Source organism: Mesocricetus auratus, unplaced genomic scaffold (genome assembly GCF_017639785.1).
Source record: "Mesocricetus auratus isolate SY011 unplaced genomic scaffold, BCM_Maur_2.0 Super-Scaffold_100004, whole genome shotgun sequence".
Lineage (NCBI taxonomy): Eukaryota > Metazoa > Chordata > Mammalia > Rodentia > Cricetidae > Mesocricetus > Mesocricetus auratus.
In genome coordinates this window covers 91,968,677-91,986,952 of record NW_024429189.1, presented here as the reverse complement: position 1 = coordinate 91,986,952, position 18,276 = coordinate 91,968,677, and the positions used below count along the sequence as shown (strand labels likewise).

Sequence of the window (18,276 nt, the reverse complement as noted above, 5' to 3'; positions counted from 1 at the left end):
TGCATGTGTCTGGCTCCTGGGTACCACTCCCCTGGATGTCCTTGAATGTGTCCCACTGGCTGTCAGGAACAGCCAGAATGGGTTCTGAAATTCTAGAATCGCCAAGGACTGCTAAGAGTAAGCCTCTCCTGTGATGTCTTATTTTTCTCATTCTTAGAAAAATCTCCCTTGAGGAATTTGTGGGTCATTGTGTTTTGAAGTCGCTAATACCCATTAATTTTTGACAGTGACTAGAAAGGAAGATCTTCAGTCCCCAACATCCTGTCAATGAGCTGATGGTCAGAGGTTTGGGTGTCAGCAGAAGTAAGAGAAGGAAGGAGAGGAGAGGGAAGAGGGACTCTCCTCAGCTTATTAGTCTCATACAGTCTGGATTTTCCCCAAGGTTGCTTCCTGTCCCCTCATGGCTGTTCTTCAATATCTAAAGTGGGAAAGACTAAACTTAGCTTCCTGAAAATCCATGACTTCAAAATAGCAGCTTATATGATCACTTGCAAAAAGAATGTCTTCTTTTGCTAAAAGGGAGAAACTCCCAAAGTGTTATATGTGGCCAGGATTCTTCTTGCTGGTGTTTCTAGCCCTTGGGCCGGATGTAGGCTGTGGGCAAATGTGTTGATAGGGACCTGTGTAGGCAGAGTGTGGGATCACATGGTCAGTGGGGAACTGCCCTCAAACACATTTTCTGTTGCCAAATATCATGATCAACAAAACTATCTAGAGTTGTCTATCTTACTGTAAATTGGGATTTCAAGTAACTTTTTGATAAACATTCAGAAAATTCTAGTGAAAGATAAAAATAAAACTGGCTGTAAAATATAACCCAGTTCTTTCAATATACTTGTTCATTTGTGTATCAGGACATTCCATTAAAATAGTGGCACTTTTATAACCAAATAAATATTTCCCCTCTAGTTCCCTTTTGACCGTGGTTGAGTTTTCTCAATAGTGCAGGCTGAGAGCCTGCAATTGGCAGTTGTGTTGATGTTTCTCCCAACATCAGGACCCAAATAGGGTACTGCACTCACACACAGATGTCTACAAGATAGTCCAAGAGGAAGAAATTTAAGACTCCCATTTATCAAATCAGGATTTTCTGTGTGCTGAATGAAGAAATGGAAAGAATACACTTGTATACGTTGTCTTCACAATGGAACCCAGGCAGCCAGCGTCATGGAGGAGGAGGTTTCTCTTGGGAAGGTTAATCAGGATCTCTCTATAGGACCAGAGGCTAGTTCCTAGGTTTGTAGATAGAGCATTGAGCAAGGTGGACTGAGTGTCTGCTTCAGGGAAGCCTATGTTGTTGAAGAACAAACCAGAATCATTATTAGGATGGTTGGTGTTTAGAATCAGGGGCCAGATGTTGCTATATACTGGCTGGAGGAAAGTGGCATTGGAACAGAAACCAAAAGTTGAGTCATGATGAACCATGAAGCTCCAACAGAAAGAATATTCCAAAAAGAGGGACCACAATTACAAAGCTCCAAGGCAACATATCTATCCATGGTGTATCTGAGGACACCTGGGGAGGAGCAGAAAGAGGAAGGTGAGAGGGAGGTGAGAGCAGACAGTGGAAAGGCATGGACTTTCTCTGACTTAGCAGGGACAGGGAAGGATGTGATCTGAGATTTGCAAGGTCCTTCCTGGTACCTGCTCTGGTTGACAATCCTGCAAATTATCCAGCACAATTCTCCTTTCCATCCCTGATGAAGTTTTCCTATACAAGACAATTTTCCAGAAGGTAAAAGGGACATATGTATGAAGACACTAGCTATTGTGTAGCAATCTCAGGAACCTCAAGTAAATTTTATGTTACCTTTGTCATTCAATGCATCACTTAAAGAGAGCTTTTATAGACATGTATCACATTGTGACTTCCAAGCATAACTTAAGATACTTTTGGTTGTTATTGCCAATCTGAAGGTGAAAATGACACAGTAAAAACAGTCATTTTAATCTTCATATGTTCTACTTTTCTGTGTATAAGAATGCTGCAGAATTAATAGAAATAGTCTCCTCAGCTTTCTGGAAGATAAGGCTCCTACTTGTCGAGTATTATTGACTAAGCTATGCTAATACCATATTTACTTTACACAATGTAATCATAGCAGTTGTTATTGTCACATTCTAAAACCAATGATGGATGCCTTCACATAAATATGGAAATATAATTATGGATAAACTGTTAAGCTTTCTTCTGCAATAAGTCTTTTTTTTCCCTAATCTGACAGATGTGGACGAATGCCAGGCTATCCCTGGGCTGTGTCAAGGAGGAAATTGCATTAATACTGTTGGGTCTTTTGAGTGCAAATGCCCTGCTGGACACAAATTTAATGAAGTGTCACAAAAATGTGAAGGTAAGAACCTCATGCTTTACAACTACAGGGAATCGGGGAAGGCAAACAAGATGGCATCAACAGTAAGCTTACTTGCAGATTACACCCCAGACCTCTGTCTTTGTCATCCCCATGGGATATGTAAATATGTAAATATGACAGTCTAGCAGGAATCATATGCTTTTGGAACCAGAAAAGCCCCTGCAGCTTGTTCTACTTTTGTAGACACAAAATGAGAGGTCCATGTGAATCAAATTAAATATTAAAACGTGAAATATTTTAGGCTGATATTTGTTTTAAAATGTTCAAGATGCACGTTTTATATGGTTCTAGAGGCATGAATTTAAATTCGATCATTAGATACCATTCAAAATTATACCACTGTTATTTTCTATTTAAAATGTTGAATTTTGAGGGGGAGTGACATATTAACATAAACATTTGTGCTCGTAGTTAGAGTTTAGGATTTTCTCTTCTGGGCTATGACGTATTGTCTACTGAATGAAAGCTTCCTAATGTTCACCAAGCAAAAAAAGTAACCTGAAGTAGATTTTTCTATTTGTATTTAGTTTGTAGAGTAGGCTTCTACAATGTATACACAGGGGACATGTTTACATCTGGTACTACTGTTATATGCAGAAGTGGGCTGGCTTCCAGTGCAGTAGTTTGTTTTTGAGATGGAAGCATCCAAACCATGGGTAGACAGCACTGAGTTCTTTTTGCTGAATTCATGGAGTACATGGAGTATGGTCTGACAGCCTTGGAGCGACAAAGATTCAGCTTGCATCAAGCTCAGGGAAAGCTGCTCCTTTATTAGCCTCTCATCCAACCAGGTGTGGCCTGGGGTTTCAATTTGAAGTCTATGTCTTTTGGTGAACACACTTGTGTTATTTGCCTTCTTAAACTCTAGCAAAGGAACAATTCACTCAAAGTAGATTTTCCTTGGGTTCTTAACCTCCTTGTGGACTCACCAGCCTGTCAAAGCAACAGAAAACCACTTGTGATGTGAAGGATGGTCAGTAAACTACAGTCAGATATTTAATGTGGCTTGCCCAGAATGGAACTACCTAGTTGTCATAGAATTGCCTTGTGGGCTAAAGTCGTTTTTAAAATTATTAATTAACATAGTTTATAATTGCTGCTGCAATCAAGGATATGTTATACTCAGTTATTTCAACTGCGAGACCATGAGTCAGTCTTAGTTCCTTTTGGAAACCAGTCTTCAGAAAATTGTCTCATGTTTTAAAGGGCAGTATCGGAATGGATTTCAGAAACTGTAGCTGTGTGCACTAGAGAGTGTTGGTACTGATGGGGGCAGAGACCTGTTCCACTTTTCACATTACAAATGATGTTGAGTGTCGAGAATGTTGAGTGAGGCCATTCATGTAGCTGCAGAGGCTTCATTTGGACACTGTGGATTGTATTGACATTTTTTCCTAGATGAAAACTATTATCGCTGATAATTTGTTTCTTTTTCTTTTTTGTGAGACACTTACTTTGTATCCCTGCCTATCATGGAACTTGCTATGTAGGACAGGCTAGCCTCAAACTGACAGAGGTCTACCTGCCTCACCCTTCTAAGTGCTGGGACTAAGGACATGGGCCACCATATCGAGCCTTCATTCCAGTTCCCTATACTTGGAACTATCTAGAAATATTCTGGTATGGATATTCAATCATTATCATGGGTATCCTTTGTGACAATGTAATGAAGTTTCTTGCATGTAGAATCCATACAACAATGAGGTATGTCTAACATTTTTAAACTTTTCTCAGCTTACTATATTGAGCAATGAGAGACACAGCAAGCTTTAAGATTTAGTGCAGTGAAGACCTTGTGTCCTAACTAGCCTGTGTTTTGTCTTCTAGAATCACAGTAACTTCCAGCCTGGGCAAAAAGTGATTTTCTATCTTTTGCTTTTTGATGATTACAGTCGTTAACAGTCAGGAATAGTCCATGGGTGTATGTTACATAGAAGATGCAAATGTAATGTTCACACTGAAAAACAAACACAGGGAACTCAGATCTTGTGTGTGTGTGTGTGTGTGTGTGTGTGTGTGTGTGTGTGTGTGTGTGTATTGATGTTTTCCCTGCATGTATGTTTGTATGAGGTTTTTGGACCCTGGAGTTACAGACAGGTGTCAGCTGCCATGTAGGTGCTAGGAATTGAACCCAGGTCCTCTGGAAGAGCAGTCAGTGCTCTTAACCTCTGAGTCATATTTCCAGCCCCTCAGACCTTTTTATTAATGCTAAAAAAACCCACTTGTGATATATCTAATGAATTAAATTTTCAACCTGAGACTTATTTAGCACTTCTGACAACAAACCAAATTCTCAACTACACAATGGAACAGCAAGACAGAGAGAGAACAGAGCCTTCTGACTGGAGCGCTCTTTCCTCTACTAACTACAGTTACATTAAATTTAGTGGGTTTTTTCCCTTCCCTATTTTTCTATGCAAAATTGACATTAGATAGGATATTTTCTTGTTAGTATTACATGTGCTCTGACCTGGGACTGGTCCTGGTAGAAACATTATCAGAAAGTCTTCCCAGAACCCTCTGAAAGCTGGGTTTTCCTTCAATCCTATTACTATGTTTCAATTAGGGCAGCACACTAGGGTCATGGCACTGTTTGGGCACAGGCTGCCCTCTGTGACAAGGGATAGAGCCTAGCAGATCTAGCACAAAACCAAAAAGAGGACAAGTGATTTTATAAGTGGCTAGGGAAGAGGGCCTGGCATAATGGTGCCTTCATTCTGTGCCCACGTGTGTGAACCAACTTTGCATTACTGTAACACAACACCCGAGACAATATACTTGAGAGGAGGAAAGGTCTACATGTATGTGTGTGCCCTGTACCCATGGCACACATGTAGGGTCTGAGGACAGCCTGCTGGAGGAGGTTCTTTCCTTCCATTGCGTGGGTTTTGGGGTTCAGTCTCCAGGTTGTCAGGCTTGGCAGTCTTGTTATGCCATGTCACTGGCACTGTAACTGGCTTTTTAAGTGTGTTTTCCCTTGACTTAGAAATGAAGAAATTGTGTAGTTCTTATATTACCTTAAAAATAAAAAAGCCACTTCAGTCCAGAAAGTATTAGCAAATTCCCAGAATGCCAGCCCCCACTGCTGCACGGCAGGATGACTTTATTCAAAGACTTTTCATGAGAACATCCTCTTCAGAGCTCTTCCTTTCTAGTTATGTCTTCCTAAAACTCCAATAAAACACTGTAGAATAAGACTTAATGCATATGTACAATTTAGAGCAGTCAAATGTAAATTAACAAGCCCAGGCTATTCAATGTTAGATTTAAAGCATTTTAAAAGCCAAAAATTGAGATTTATAGCTGTAATTTGAGTAAGGGGATCAGAACTCACTGGCTCCTTCTTGCTGATTTTTCTGATGACTGTGGAGCTGAAGGAGCTATGGACTGAAGGAGCAGAGGCAACTCCCACTTCTGGAAACCAAGTCCGTATTTGCATAGGTTACTGTGGGAGGAAATTAAGAAATAGAATGTGTAGTTAAGGGATTAAGTTTTATTTCTGGAAGGAGTCCCTCGAGTTAATAGTTAACCTTTAATGTTTGGAGATTTAGGTTATCATCAGCCCAGCCTCCAGCAATCCTAAGAGCATGGCATGAGACAAAGGAATTTAACCGTGTGGTTCTTACATCTATGCCCTCCTGATACGTGCGTTAAGGTGCTTGGGACTTTTCCTAATGGCAGTAATGCCATATTTACCTAATGGCTACTTGCTTTGGGGCCTTCTGTCGTCTTGGCACCCATGAACATCCCTGGGGCTGTTTGACCACAGGAGGGACTCTCGGCTGCAGTGTTCACCATGAACATCCCTGGGGCTGTTTGACCACAGGAGGGACTCTCAGCTGCAGTGTTCACCTTCTGCTCAGTGCAGCCAGCCCCTTGCACAGTTAAAGGAGTAGTGGTGTAGATGAAAGAGTCTTGTGAGTAAGGTGGGCCCGGGCCTGGGCCTGGGCCTAAGTCACTAGTTCACTATAAGGTCTTGGTTACACCAAGTACAGTCTCTGGGAACAAGATGGTAGGGGGGCCCTTTTCAGTTCCATAGTCCAGACTCTGCCTCTCCATTTACTCCTTGCCAGTTGTGTCCTGTGACTGATGGTATCATTGTGTGACTAAAACAGCATTGGCCATCTGTTTGTCAATTGAATGTTTCTTATAGGTTGCATTTGTGTAATAAAGTTCATGGGTGCATAAACCTGTAGTGTCTCCTGATTCTTTTAAACAGCTGCCACAAGTTTTATAAATGCTCCCTCTAACCCCACTTGAACAGTAATGGAGACGTCCAGGATCAGGCAGTTGGTTCCCTTGTCAAGCCACTCTGGTGGACTGAATTCTGGACACCTGAGTGTCCAGGAATATCTTCCTCAGTTCTGAGACAGGCTCCATCAAGTGTCTTCTTCCAAGAAGAGCCCAGGCTAGGGATGTGGGGCACAATGGGGAAAGCCTGAAGAGAGCAGGTGAGGCAGAGGACTGGCAGCCAGCAGGATGGAGGGAACTACAGGAAGCTGTGGTGGCTGCTGCAGCCACCAGAGACTTCACACCAGTAGCCCTGCCTCTCCCCTCCAGCCTGGAGGAGGTTTGGGAAGGCGTCCACACTGCAGTAGCTGCCGCCTGCCTGCCAGTCCCTGCTGCATCTTGCAGGCCTCCCAAACCATTGTGTGTTTATGGCTGGCATTTGATAAAGACTGATTTGTGGAAACCGCGTTCCAGTCACCGCTTTTGGATTCTATTGCTTGGGATGCCTGAAATTCTAGTAAAAGGAGATAAGCCTAGAGTTGTAAGAGCCTGGGAAGATAGTACACCAGAGGGAGGAGGTCCAACTGTGGCTCTACTGGGCAGAAGGAGAGCAGATCCCAGGGGAGGGGACATTTGGGAATTCAAAGGTTTTTACACACCTTCGTGTGTGACAATTTTGTCTCATCCTCTTTCACCTTAGTAAGTGAACGTTAAGGTGTGTGTTCTACTGCAGCTCCTGACTGGTAGCATTTGAGGCCGAATAGCAAAAGTGGATTCTCAGGTCCTAGCCGGTTGGAGACTTGGATTTAGCCTGACTATAAATGATGAACCTGTTTGCTTCCTCTCACCCTTTGACTTGACCTTGGCCTCCGGGTGTCAGGAACACACTCTACCACCACTCTGTGTTTTACTAATACTTTTGAGGCACAGTTTTGCCAAGTTGCCCAGGCTGGCCTTGAATTTGCTCTGTAGCCTAGGCTGGCCTTGAATTTGCTCTGTAGCCTAGGCTGGCCTTGAATTTGCTCTGTAGCCTAGGCTGGCCTTCAACCACTGAGCCTTCTTCCTCTGACTCCCGAATAGCTGGGAGCAGAGACCTGCCCCTCTAGGCCTGGATCTTTTCCTATTTCAAGTTAGTTTTCTGCAGGCCTCAGTCATGAGAGGGCCACACCCGAGCATCAGACACATGGGGATCAGGTCCCATAACCACACTACGTGGTGAGAGTCAGATGACTTCAAATTTTCCACATGGCCTGGCTCACAACACTGGAACTCACCATTGTTATTTTTAGCAGACAATGCCAGTCTCACTGGTTGGCATGTGGAAGATGTTCCCACATCCTGCCAAAGTTAAGTTATGTTTCCAAAAGAACTTTCTGCTGCTCTTTGTAGTATCTTAATCTCTTTGGATATGGATATATTATGCTAAGTGACTTAAACAAAAATGCTAGCATTTGCATATGTTAATAGACTGATCATCAAATGACCTTTGTTATGAAGTATGTGTTGTTAACATTTGAGAACCCTTTGGAAAGGCATACTGTGTAACTGCCATGAGAAAACATCATGGCTGAGGCAACTTATAAAGTGTTTAATTTGTGACACAGTTCCAGAGGGCTGAAGTCCAGGGCCGTCTTGGTGGGGAGCATGGCAGCAGGCAGATGGACACGGCACTAGAGCAGTAGCTGAGAGCTCACATCTGGATCCACGGGTACAAGGAAGAGGGGGCAGGAGAGAGACTGGGAATGGTGTGGGCTTTCGAAACCTCGAAGGCCACCCCCAGGGACACACATCTCCAACAAGGCCACACCTCCTAATGCTTCCCAAACAGTTCCACCAACTGGGGACCAGGCATAAAAATATGGAAGTCCGTTGGGTTCATTCTTATTCACACCACTACAAATGTCTTGCCTTGAGGTTATGTCTTCGTGTTAAATGAAGCTTGGAGTTTTGCAGACTCATTGATACTTTGTGCTCTGGTTAAGTGGGGCAGCAGAAAGACAGGAGGGTACTGAAAACAGAGCTGTTGTAAGGGGAGTCTTGGGGCATGGTGCTGGGTCTTCCACCATGCCATGGCTGCTTCTCTCCTGGAATAGCTTTATCTTTACCAGTGACAGATTCACAGTGACGGTCCGGTGCACCATGGCTTTGACTCTGTGCTCAGTGAAACATCGCTTCAGCCTCTAGGCTAGCATAGAAGAATGGTGATTTTGCTTTTCAAGAGGCTAAACAGCATGGAGATAGTGTCACTGCTGACTTTGTGACTATAAGGTCAGCTTGAGTGAGGATACACTTGAATGTATGATGGTGTACTTGAATGTGGTCCACTTAGAACCCTGTTTTGTTTTTTAAATAAAGAGGAACACCTTGTACTGGAGAGGAAGTGTTTTCATTTTGTGGTTCTAAACTGTCCTGAATGTCATCAGTACCAGCCTGGCTGCAGTGGTTGCTCCAAGAGGCTTGGGCAAATCCCACTTTTCCTTGGCACAGTGTAGGCTGCCCATCTTGTCTGTCTTAGATAGAAGAGTGCACACTCTATTTCTTCTCCTCCATTCCCTTGCCACTACTGGTGCGTGCCAGTGAGAGGTTTGGGCTTTTGAAAACTCCCTTTAAGGAAATGGTTAGATTTCTCCAAATGGGACATATATTGCTTCCTTGGAGACCAGGGCCCTTAAGTCCTAGCAGCTGACCCACTTTGGCCTCTGTAGCACTCAGAGTATTTGTTAAGGAATTTCCTTAGGGTTAGTGTGTGAGAAAAAGAGGGAAAATAGACAGATTGTGAAGACACATTGGGTGAACTATGGTATATCCCAGAAGCAGCAATAACCGATTGCAGAGGGCACTGTGGTATCAAGTGCCCTGGGTGGTGGAGAGTCAAGTAGCCTCTAGAGGTGCCCCTCATTGGGTTGATATGACCAGACTTTTGTCCATTTTCCATGATTTCCTATTAGATATGGGGTACCGGGGCAGGGTGTGACCTCAGGCAAAGCAGCTCTATGTAGCTCCATGATCCATGACAGGAGCAAAAGTCAAAGCTGGTCTGTTGACCACATCTCAACAGCAGGAGCAGTAAGTTCTTCCCTGAAGACGAAAATGGCTAGAGCACCCAGTGTCTACTGGAGTTCACTGACCAAATACACATTCTTCCAACATAGGACTATCATCATGCTCATTTGGATGTGCTCCTGAGAAACCAAGTTGGTACCTCCTACCCCTATTCTGGTCACCGCAGGTCCCAAACTCCTAACCGGTGCTCCAGCCACAAGGTCTCCTCTGAAGGATTAAAGTATCTGATTGAAAACAAGTACAGAAAATGTTGAGGGATATAGAATAATTAGCAGAGCAGTTTAATGTAGTAGAAAATATGCATAGAAAGAGAGAGCAAGCTTTCAAAATAAATGCATTTGGAACATAAGTACACTGCTAGCCTGTTAGCTTTAGGCTCTAAAGGGGGTGGGTTTATTTGGCTCCTCTCTTGAATTTGGCAAACCCTTGGGAACATCTGTCGCATCAGGCTCTTCTCTGGGCAGCTTTTACGTGGTGCAGACAGGTGCTTCTTGGGGCTTGACTTCACAAGCACTTCATCTGCATCCTCCAGATAACAGGAACTCCTTTATATTGCAGATATCGACGAGTGCAGCACCATTCCTGGAGTCTGCGATGGCGGGGAATGTACAAACACAGTCAGCAGTTACTTCTGCAAATGCCCCCCTGGCTTTTACACCTCCCCTGATGGCACCAGATGCATAGGTGTGTTTATGGTTTTTATACAATGAACATCTCTCTGTATAGGTTTGTTAACAGGAGTAGTTGAGGGGAAGACGAGTGTTTGTGGAAATGTATTCAACGGTGGAGTGCCTTGCTAAGCAACAGAGGCATCTTGTGTCCTTGTTTATGGATTCGTTGCCTATATCCTCAGTCTGTGAGTTAAGGTACAGTGTTCTGTCTACGACTGCCTGTAGTCACGCTATGTGACTATGACTACCTTTAGTCACTTCCTAGAATCTGTGTTAATCTAGGTCTGATATGTAATAATCTTTAATTGGTCTGACTTCTATACAATCTACTTTGTCATATTTAACTTAGTGATTTGGTTAAATAATGTTCTTGCTCAAACATCTCAGGTATTTTTCACCAGGACATGGAAACTAGTGACCTTCAATTTGTGTCCAGTGGTTCTGCATACACTATAGCCATGTACCTACATAAATGCATACATACTCCAGGTAAGGTAGTACACACACACGCACACACACACGCACACGCCAGGCATGGCAGTTCTACAGTTCTACTGTTATCTGTTGTAATGATTTGTTGCATGAAGGCAGAAATTAAATGGAGGTTTAATTTATTCTTTTTTAAAAAATAATTTATTTTATTTTTAATTTTGTGTGTGTGTGCGCGTGCACGCTCGTGCACTTGTGAGCACAGGTACCTGTGGGAACAAAAGAGGGTATTGGATCTCCCAGAGCTGGAGTTAACAGGCAGTTGTGAGCCTCTTGATATAGGTGCTAGGAACCAAACTCAAGTCCTCTGCTGATGCCATAACCCAATGTAAATCAATGGCTGTGGTAGCAGCTTGTAATTTCAGCGCCAACAGTCCCCATTTTACCACATTGATCAAGAGTCTTTAACTCATTAACATACTAGTCAGCCAGATCTGTAACAGCATGGTATCCGTTAATTTTCAAACTAATAGTCATTAACCCATTGAGAGTTTATCAATGGCAACAAAGTTCCCAGCTTTGCTCTGAAGGAGAAACCATCCATCTGCAAGTTATGCACACATGTTTCACAATTTGGTCAAGTATTTACAGTTGGGTTTTGACCACCAACTCCATGTAAAGCTGGGATATAAACCATGCTTGAGGATCTCTCCCCATTCTTTATAGACTTTGAGTTCCATACCCAAAATATTTACTAACCTAGCATATAAAACATTAGGAGCTTTGATGCTTTTAAAGTTAGGATGTAGGATTTCCATTTCCCACCATTTGCATGGAGAGGTGCCCCACCATGGACTTCACAGAGCAGGCTTGTCTGCACACCCTCTGTAGCTACTCTTCCTGGGTCTGGCTGGAATAAAACCCATTCCTGCTGAGGCATCTGCTCAGAGATACAGGAACCAGAACCAACACTTTCTGGGGATTGACTCTATGCTTGCTGGTGGTTATAAGTACCACCAAGAAATCAACTCGTGTCTGTGAGGCTGACCCTCAGTCTTTCTCTATGTTTTTTTTTCTCTATGTTTTTTAGGTTTGCCTTTGCCCTTGGAAATGTCCCTAAATTATACATGTTTATCTTTATGTATCTCATTAATAAAGCCATCAATACTCGAAGCCTCTATATTCTTAAGAATGACTTAAGTGTATGTGGATGGCTGCTGTGGCTAAGCTTGATGCTTATTATTCAGACTGTTGGCACATATGGATGGGGTTTTGACTGCAGAAATGTCTCCACTTTACAAATGCTAATCCTGCATATCTTACATTAAATGAGAAGCATATTTCAGATATTATCTACTTTTCACAACTTGATTGTGTGTAAGACTGTACATAGATGTTTCACTTGGAGCGCCACACCCTTCCCTTGTGTAGATAGAGACAGGTGTTTGCACTTTGCTATGTGTCCCCTCTTTTCACAGGGACATCTCAAAGGCTTGTCCTGGGTTTTGAGCTCTTTTTAGTGGCTGAGAGTTGTACTACAGTGTGTCAGCTGTTGTCATGACAATCAGACATGATGTAATCCAATAAAAGTGATCTATAGGAGTGTGCCTCCCCATGTTGCTTTCAACGAATCCTTTTTTGCCAAAAAGAAAAGAACTCATCTAGAACTGTCGGGTCCTATAGGACTAAGAGTCTGTGACCATTGATGTTTTGGAACTTATTAATAACCCCTTAAAAAAGTTAGTTAAGACCTCAGGACACAAGGGAACCTGATTAATAAGCGTTAGATCTGGCTGAAAATTGGCTCATCTCTTCAAGATGCAACCTCACAGGTCAGAGGCACAATTTTAGACTAAAAACCCATACCACAGATCAGTTTTGTTTTTAAATGCATTTATATAAATGTTTGTCTAATGTAGCTCAACTTAAGTAACTTAAACCAAAAACAACCCAGACTGTATTTAATATAGAAGCAGGTCTTTAGGAATAGCTGTCTGACACACTAGTGATTTTCTTAGTCTTTTTCCTATGGCACATTGATTTTAACCATTTATTCTCACCTTGGGTATGGAATATGGAATTTTGGTCAAATGCACCAGTGTTCAGGGGCAAGGGGCTAGACAAGACACTTCCGATTGCATCCTGACCGGTGGGACGTTCAAAGCTTCCTCTTCATAGCATATGCTCGTGGGTCAGTCTGTCAAAGCCCCAGGGTGAAGCTTGGAGGTGTGGCAGCAAAGGACTGTGTCTCAAGCTTGATCATGTGTGTTTGTTGTTCTCTCAGATGTTCGCCCTGGCTACTGCTACACAGCTCTGACAAATGGACGCTGCTCTAACCAGCTGCCGCAGTCCATAACCAAAATGCAGTGCTGTTGTGATGCTGGCCGGTGCTGGTCTCCAGGGGTCACTGTCGCTCCCGAGATGTGTCCCATCAGATCAACTGGTAAGAGCCCACCTATAGCTTCTATAGCATATCCCAACAGAACTCTTCCAAGCCCATGGCAGTGTGTGCAGTACGGGTCCAAATGAAACCCAGGTAAATAAATAAGATTCCAGGAAACTGAAGTGTGGGCATGGAGGAATCCCCCAGATGATGCGCAGGTAAAGACTTGTTTCTATGTCTGCTGTGACTTAGTTCTCTCATTACCATGGGGCAGCAGTCTTCTCAGGAAGTCGTTGTTGTCTCTTATTCTCACTAAGGGACTTGGTGGCTGCCCTGTGATGCTCACCAGTTCAGTAGGATAAAGGCCAGATCCCCACCCTATACACTCCTGTTTCCCTAACAGTCATTACTCTTCTCTTCTTTCTGCTGAGTCCTGGTTTTATTTTTCTTCATAGCTTCTTATCTGTGTGCCATATCCCTTCATTTCCACTAAAAAGCTTATTGTTCTGCAATCCAAATGATTGGGGTGGCCTCCCACGTGTCCAGTGGGAGATCCTGCCATATACATTCCCCAAATTATAGCTCACCCGACAATAGCCTTAAAGGTGTCTCTGGTGAGGATGTCGAGAAAGATGTCCAGGATATTTCATTAGGATGAACACAGGGACTCTTTGGTGGCCCAAATGATACCTTTTCTTGCAAAGAAATATTTATGATTTAGCATAGCATTTGGAGTCCCCAAATTTGAATTCAGTTCTTTTAATTGTTGATGTTATGAGTTTTATTTTCTAATTAACTTATGTGGTTGCATTTCCCTTAAACAGTATTAGTATCTCTAAAGTAAATCAGTTATTTTTCCCTTAAAATATCTGCATAGTTCATGCCTTACCCTCTAACCCCTTCTCCCACAATCCTTGCCAGTTACATACCCTCTAGAGGGCTAAGGATCCGTGCAAACATGTTCTGATCCACCAACATGCCAAGATAGCCACAGAAGGAAGTGTGGCCTCATCCTCATCACCCCTAGTCCTAGTTTGTCCTTTTTCTGTGCTCAAGATATAAACTGCTCTGTTTTGTGCCTATTTGTAACCAAGTATTGCTCTGTTGCTGGTTAATAAATCTCACTAAGAGATCTTAGTCATCATTGTAATACTAGATTTCGCAAGCTCTCTGAGCTTTCATAGTATTTAGAAAAACCTTGCTTGTAAGAGAATTTAGGTAGAGCCTACAGCTCATTAAGTATGATTTTTCTCCACAAACTCTAGCTGAAAACTGACCTGTAGGCTCTGTTTAATTTGTTCCTGAAAGGTTTGTTTAAATCAGAGAATTGAGGAGTGGCAATGAAGCTGGGGTGGAGGAACTCAATGTTAATGAAATGCTCTGGACAGTGCTGCTCATAGGATGTACAGTTATCATCAAGGGTTATAGTGCAGTTCATGGGTGTTGGAATAAAATGCAGTTCATTACTGACAATTGTATGTGTGACTAAAGAAGTAATATAACCTTCCTATGTCTCTGCACATACATACATATGATTCAATAAGTTCTGCATTTTGGATACACTGTCTATGCCCTAAAACCCCTTCCTCTTAATTTGCTGCAAATCTATTCACTCTCTCACTGTTTAGAAGTACATGGCTTCCTACCAAGATGCATGACTTGGGTACCAGAAGAATTGCCTTTTAATTGCATACATCAATTTTGGAATCAGTAGTATGGACTGGAATCCTTGTGTTGAGATCTTGAGTAGAAGGGGGAAGACAGTAGATGCAGAAACCAGCCAGAAGACCTCGCACAGGAAGACTCAAGTTCTTGTGTGTGACTTTGCAGGGAGCTGAAATATATAACCCCGACACAGGCATAGAGCAGAACAGACTGACCATGCAAACTAATTTGCATGTCGACTTTCGTTTGTTTCAACCTTTCAGTGATGTTGAGCTCTTGCCTGTGGCAAGTGGTGATGTGAGGAAGACAGCCTTTCTCTCTTTACTTTTAAAAAAGCTTTGTTTCATCTCTGGGTTGAATGGAGGCAGAAAGGTAAAGATTATTGAGAAAAATGATCCCTGGCTGCTTATTCTTAATGTAAAAGGGCTCATGGATAAAACCATTAGTCTGTAGAATGGAAGGGGTTTAGGGCCCAATCAGGTACATTTCATACTGGGTTAAGGTGAATTTAATTGTCTTCTTCAAGTAACATACTCATCTAATTAGCAGAAATGCTGATAAGCCATCCAAACTCTTTTACAAATCCTGAAAGAATTTTAAAACTTGGATGACCTGGTGCTTTCAAGGGCTTGGAAACAAACTTTTTCCTTTAACATAGTCAGGATTCAGTTAAATCCAACAATACTGAAATCCTATTATATATAATTTATGGGGCTAGGCTGAGAGTGAGAATTGGTTATGATATATGTATATATATACATGTATATGTATATATGTATACATACATATGCATACACACACACGGTTCAGATTTAAAGGGCTGCATATAAATGCAGTGAAAACATCCTCAAGGAACAAGTGATGTGGTGTATCTAGGTTATAACTCTGTAGGAAGAGTCACTGTAAAAGGAACTATAGCATCCTGAGTCAGGAAAAACACAGACAAGGAAAACTCCCTTCCACATACAGTGCAATACCAAGAATTCATGGGTCAAAACCCCAGATAAATAGTAGACATAATAAAGGTCTGTATTATAGGTGTGAAGTAAGACTAGAAAATTCAGATATGGACTAGCTTTCATCAGCAGAATATGTGGAGTTTGGTGTGTTTAGCCAAATGTAAATTGGTAGGATGTTCCGTGAGGTTGAGATATGAATGCATTTCAGTAGTCCACTGTTAAGAAAAACATTAGCCTAATTTATATTAATGTCTAACACTATGTAGAAAATATCTATAAAAGAATCACGCAACTGTGTCAATAAAGTTATTGACATTCTAGACAGAAAGTAAAGATGAAAATTCACTTGGTTTGCTCGTAGCAGGGGACTGTGATCACACCTGAGCTATTATTCAGGGAAGCTGCACATGAATAAAACAAACATGCTAAAAGTTAGATGCTGTCTAAAATACCATTCCAGAAACTCACAAAGAAGATGTCATAAGCCAACAAAGATTTATTCTGATAGAGTCCCGGTATTGTTAAAAACAATAGTATTCTACTGGAAATGTGCAAACAGGGAAACACATGGTCAAGTCAGGGAGCCCCAGCTTACAGAACCATTGTGCTGCGTTCACACAGCCACACTCCTGTGGCCTCCCTTCTCCATTTATCTAGTTGTTTTCAACCGACAAATCCTCAAGGCTCTGCTCCGGACTTCCCACATTCCATATGTTTTAGAAGAACTCATCCATCTCGTGGCTTTACATGTTACCTCACTACTGATAGATGAAAATTTTTACTTCTCTGGGCTCCAAATTCTCCTCAACAGCTGTTGCCTGATATCTCCATTTGACTGCCTTCGTCTCCAAACTCAAAGGCTCAAGTTAAAGTTTGGCTTCCACCCATCCCACCAGCCCATCTCCTGACAGTTTCCCTCTCACAGTAAAGGACAGTGGCATTTACCTCTTTGAACAACCAAAACTCTAGTAGCCATTCCTGATTTCTTACTCCCACGGCTCTGACATTTATCCCAACACCAAACACTACCATGCATTTAGAAATTATCCTTGGGACAAGCTGTGCCCTCTGTCAGCTCCATCACTACCTCCCCTGTGCATCCATCATTATCTTGTCCTTGGTTTTCCTCACAAGCCTTTCTTCCCTCCGGTCTTTATATGCCAGCAAGAGCGATCTGAAGATATTCATGTGATCACATCATATCCTGCTGGAGATGGAAGTGGCTTCCCTTTGTGCATGAAATAAAATAAAAAGCTAAAGTCTTGCCCCTCATATAGCTCAGGCTTTTTGCTTCCAATCCTGTTCCACTTGTTTTGTCATCCTGCGAGCCCTTATTTTGTGTGTATGTGAGTTTTAAAATTATTAACATACGATGCAATGGGTTTCATTATAGCGTTTTCATTCATCTCTGTCATTAGATTAGGACGAATGCCTTCTGATGTGCTTTTTAGATCCCTGTGACAGCCACACTGGGGCTGGGTAGAGAAAGTGACACCTAACATTTTTCCTGGTGAATTTAATTGTGTAAATGTCTTTCTAGACTCTGAAAGGAGCACAAGGTCCCTGTGCTGGAACCATTGTCTGTTAAATTTTGAATTGTCTCAATGTGGGTTTTGTGTAGATATTAAAAATACAAATGAAGTGTTCATTCCAATTGGCCAATGCACTTTGGGCTCTTCTCTGGCCTCCCAACAGCCATGGCTCTGCTGATTGTGTCGTGTTCTCGTGTGTTATTCCAGAGGATTTCAACAAGCTGTGCTCTGTCCCTCTGGTCGTTCCTGGGAGACCAGAATATCCTCCCCCACCCATTGGCCCTCCACTTCAGCCTGTTCCTCCTGGCTATACTCCTGGGTCTGTGATTCCAGTCCCTCGGCCACCACCAGAATATCCCTATCCATCTCCATCTCGGGAACCACCAAGTAAGAATTCAAAAAGCCACCTTGTTTTTTTGTTTTTTTGTTTTGTTTTTTTTCATTAATTAATCAAGTCATATTTTTAGTTTATGCCACATCCATCATTAAATATTTTTACAAACTGTTAAATGAAAATTTTTACATTGCTTTTGCATGTTTCTTAGTTTTTCCCATTTTACAACTAAGAATGGGAACCTTGTATATTATGGAGATGAATGTCCTTTCGTTACGGATATTTTCAGTTAAATGTGGGTATGGTATAGGAACGTCTGAAATCTGATTCAGAGAGCTAATTAAGGGCAGAAGATGGATGAAATTATACTTGGGGTCATTCAGTGTACAAAGTAGTTATCTGTCAACACCTCCCTGGCATAGTTATTTCCCCAAACTGGAGGCTTGAGGAGGTGGGTGGGATGGGCAGAGGTGGGCAGAGAAGCCCTGGGCTGCAGCACCTCCCCTGTTCCGGGATATGATGTGCTCACTCTCGGAAGGCTGAATGGGACTGTGCTCTAGTGGCTGACCCACCCTAGGTGATTCTTCCTTTAGGACTTGGCATCTTGTTCACTGTTAGCAGATGAAGAGCTGATGTCA

The 18,276-nt window shown here is 42.4% G+C and overlaps 1 protein-coding gene across 2 annotated transcripts in view; it reads left to right on the top strand.

Annotated features, from left to right (window-relative positions):
• Fbn1 (fibrillin 1) overlaps nucleotides 1-18,276 on the top strand; it is a 202,614-nt gene that overhangs the window by 95,919 nt on the left and 88,419 nt on the right. For both annotated transcript variants that reach the window (XR_005877372.1, XM_013112353.3), the window contains exons 8-11: nucleotides 2,226-2,351; nucleotides 10,224-10,349; nucleotides 13,050-13,208; nucleotides 17,512-17,691. Coding sequence is in view for 1 of the 2 variants with exons in the window: in XM_013112353.3 (XP_012967807.1) it covers nucleotides 2,226-2,351; nucleotides 10,224-10,349; nucleotides 13,050-13,208; nucleotides 17,512-17,691 (591 nt within the window). In the remaining variant the exon portion in view is untranslated. The remainder of the gene's footprint in view (nucleotides 1-2,225; nucleotides 2,352-10,223; nucleotides 10,350-13,049; nucleotides 13,209-17,511; nucleotides 17,692-18,276) is intronic.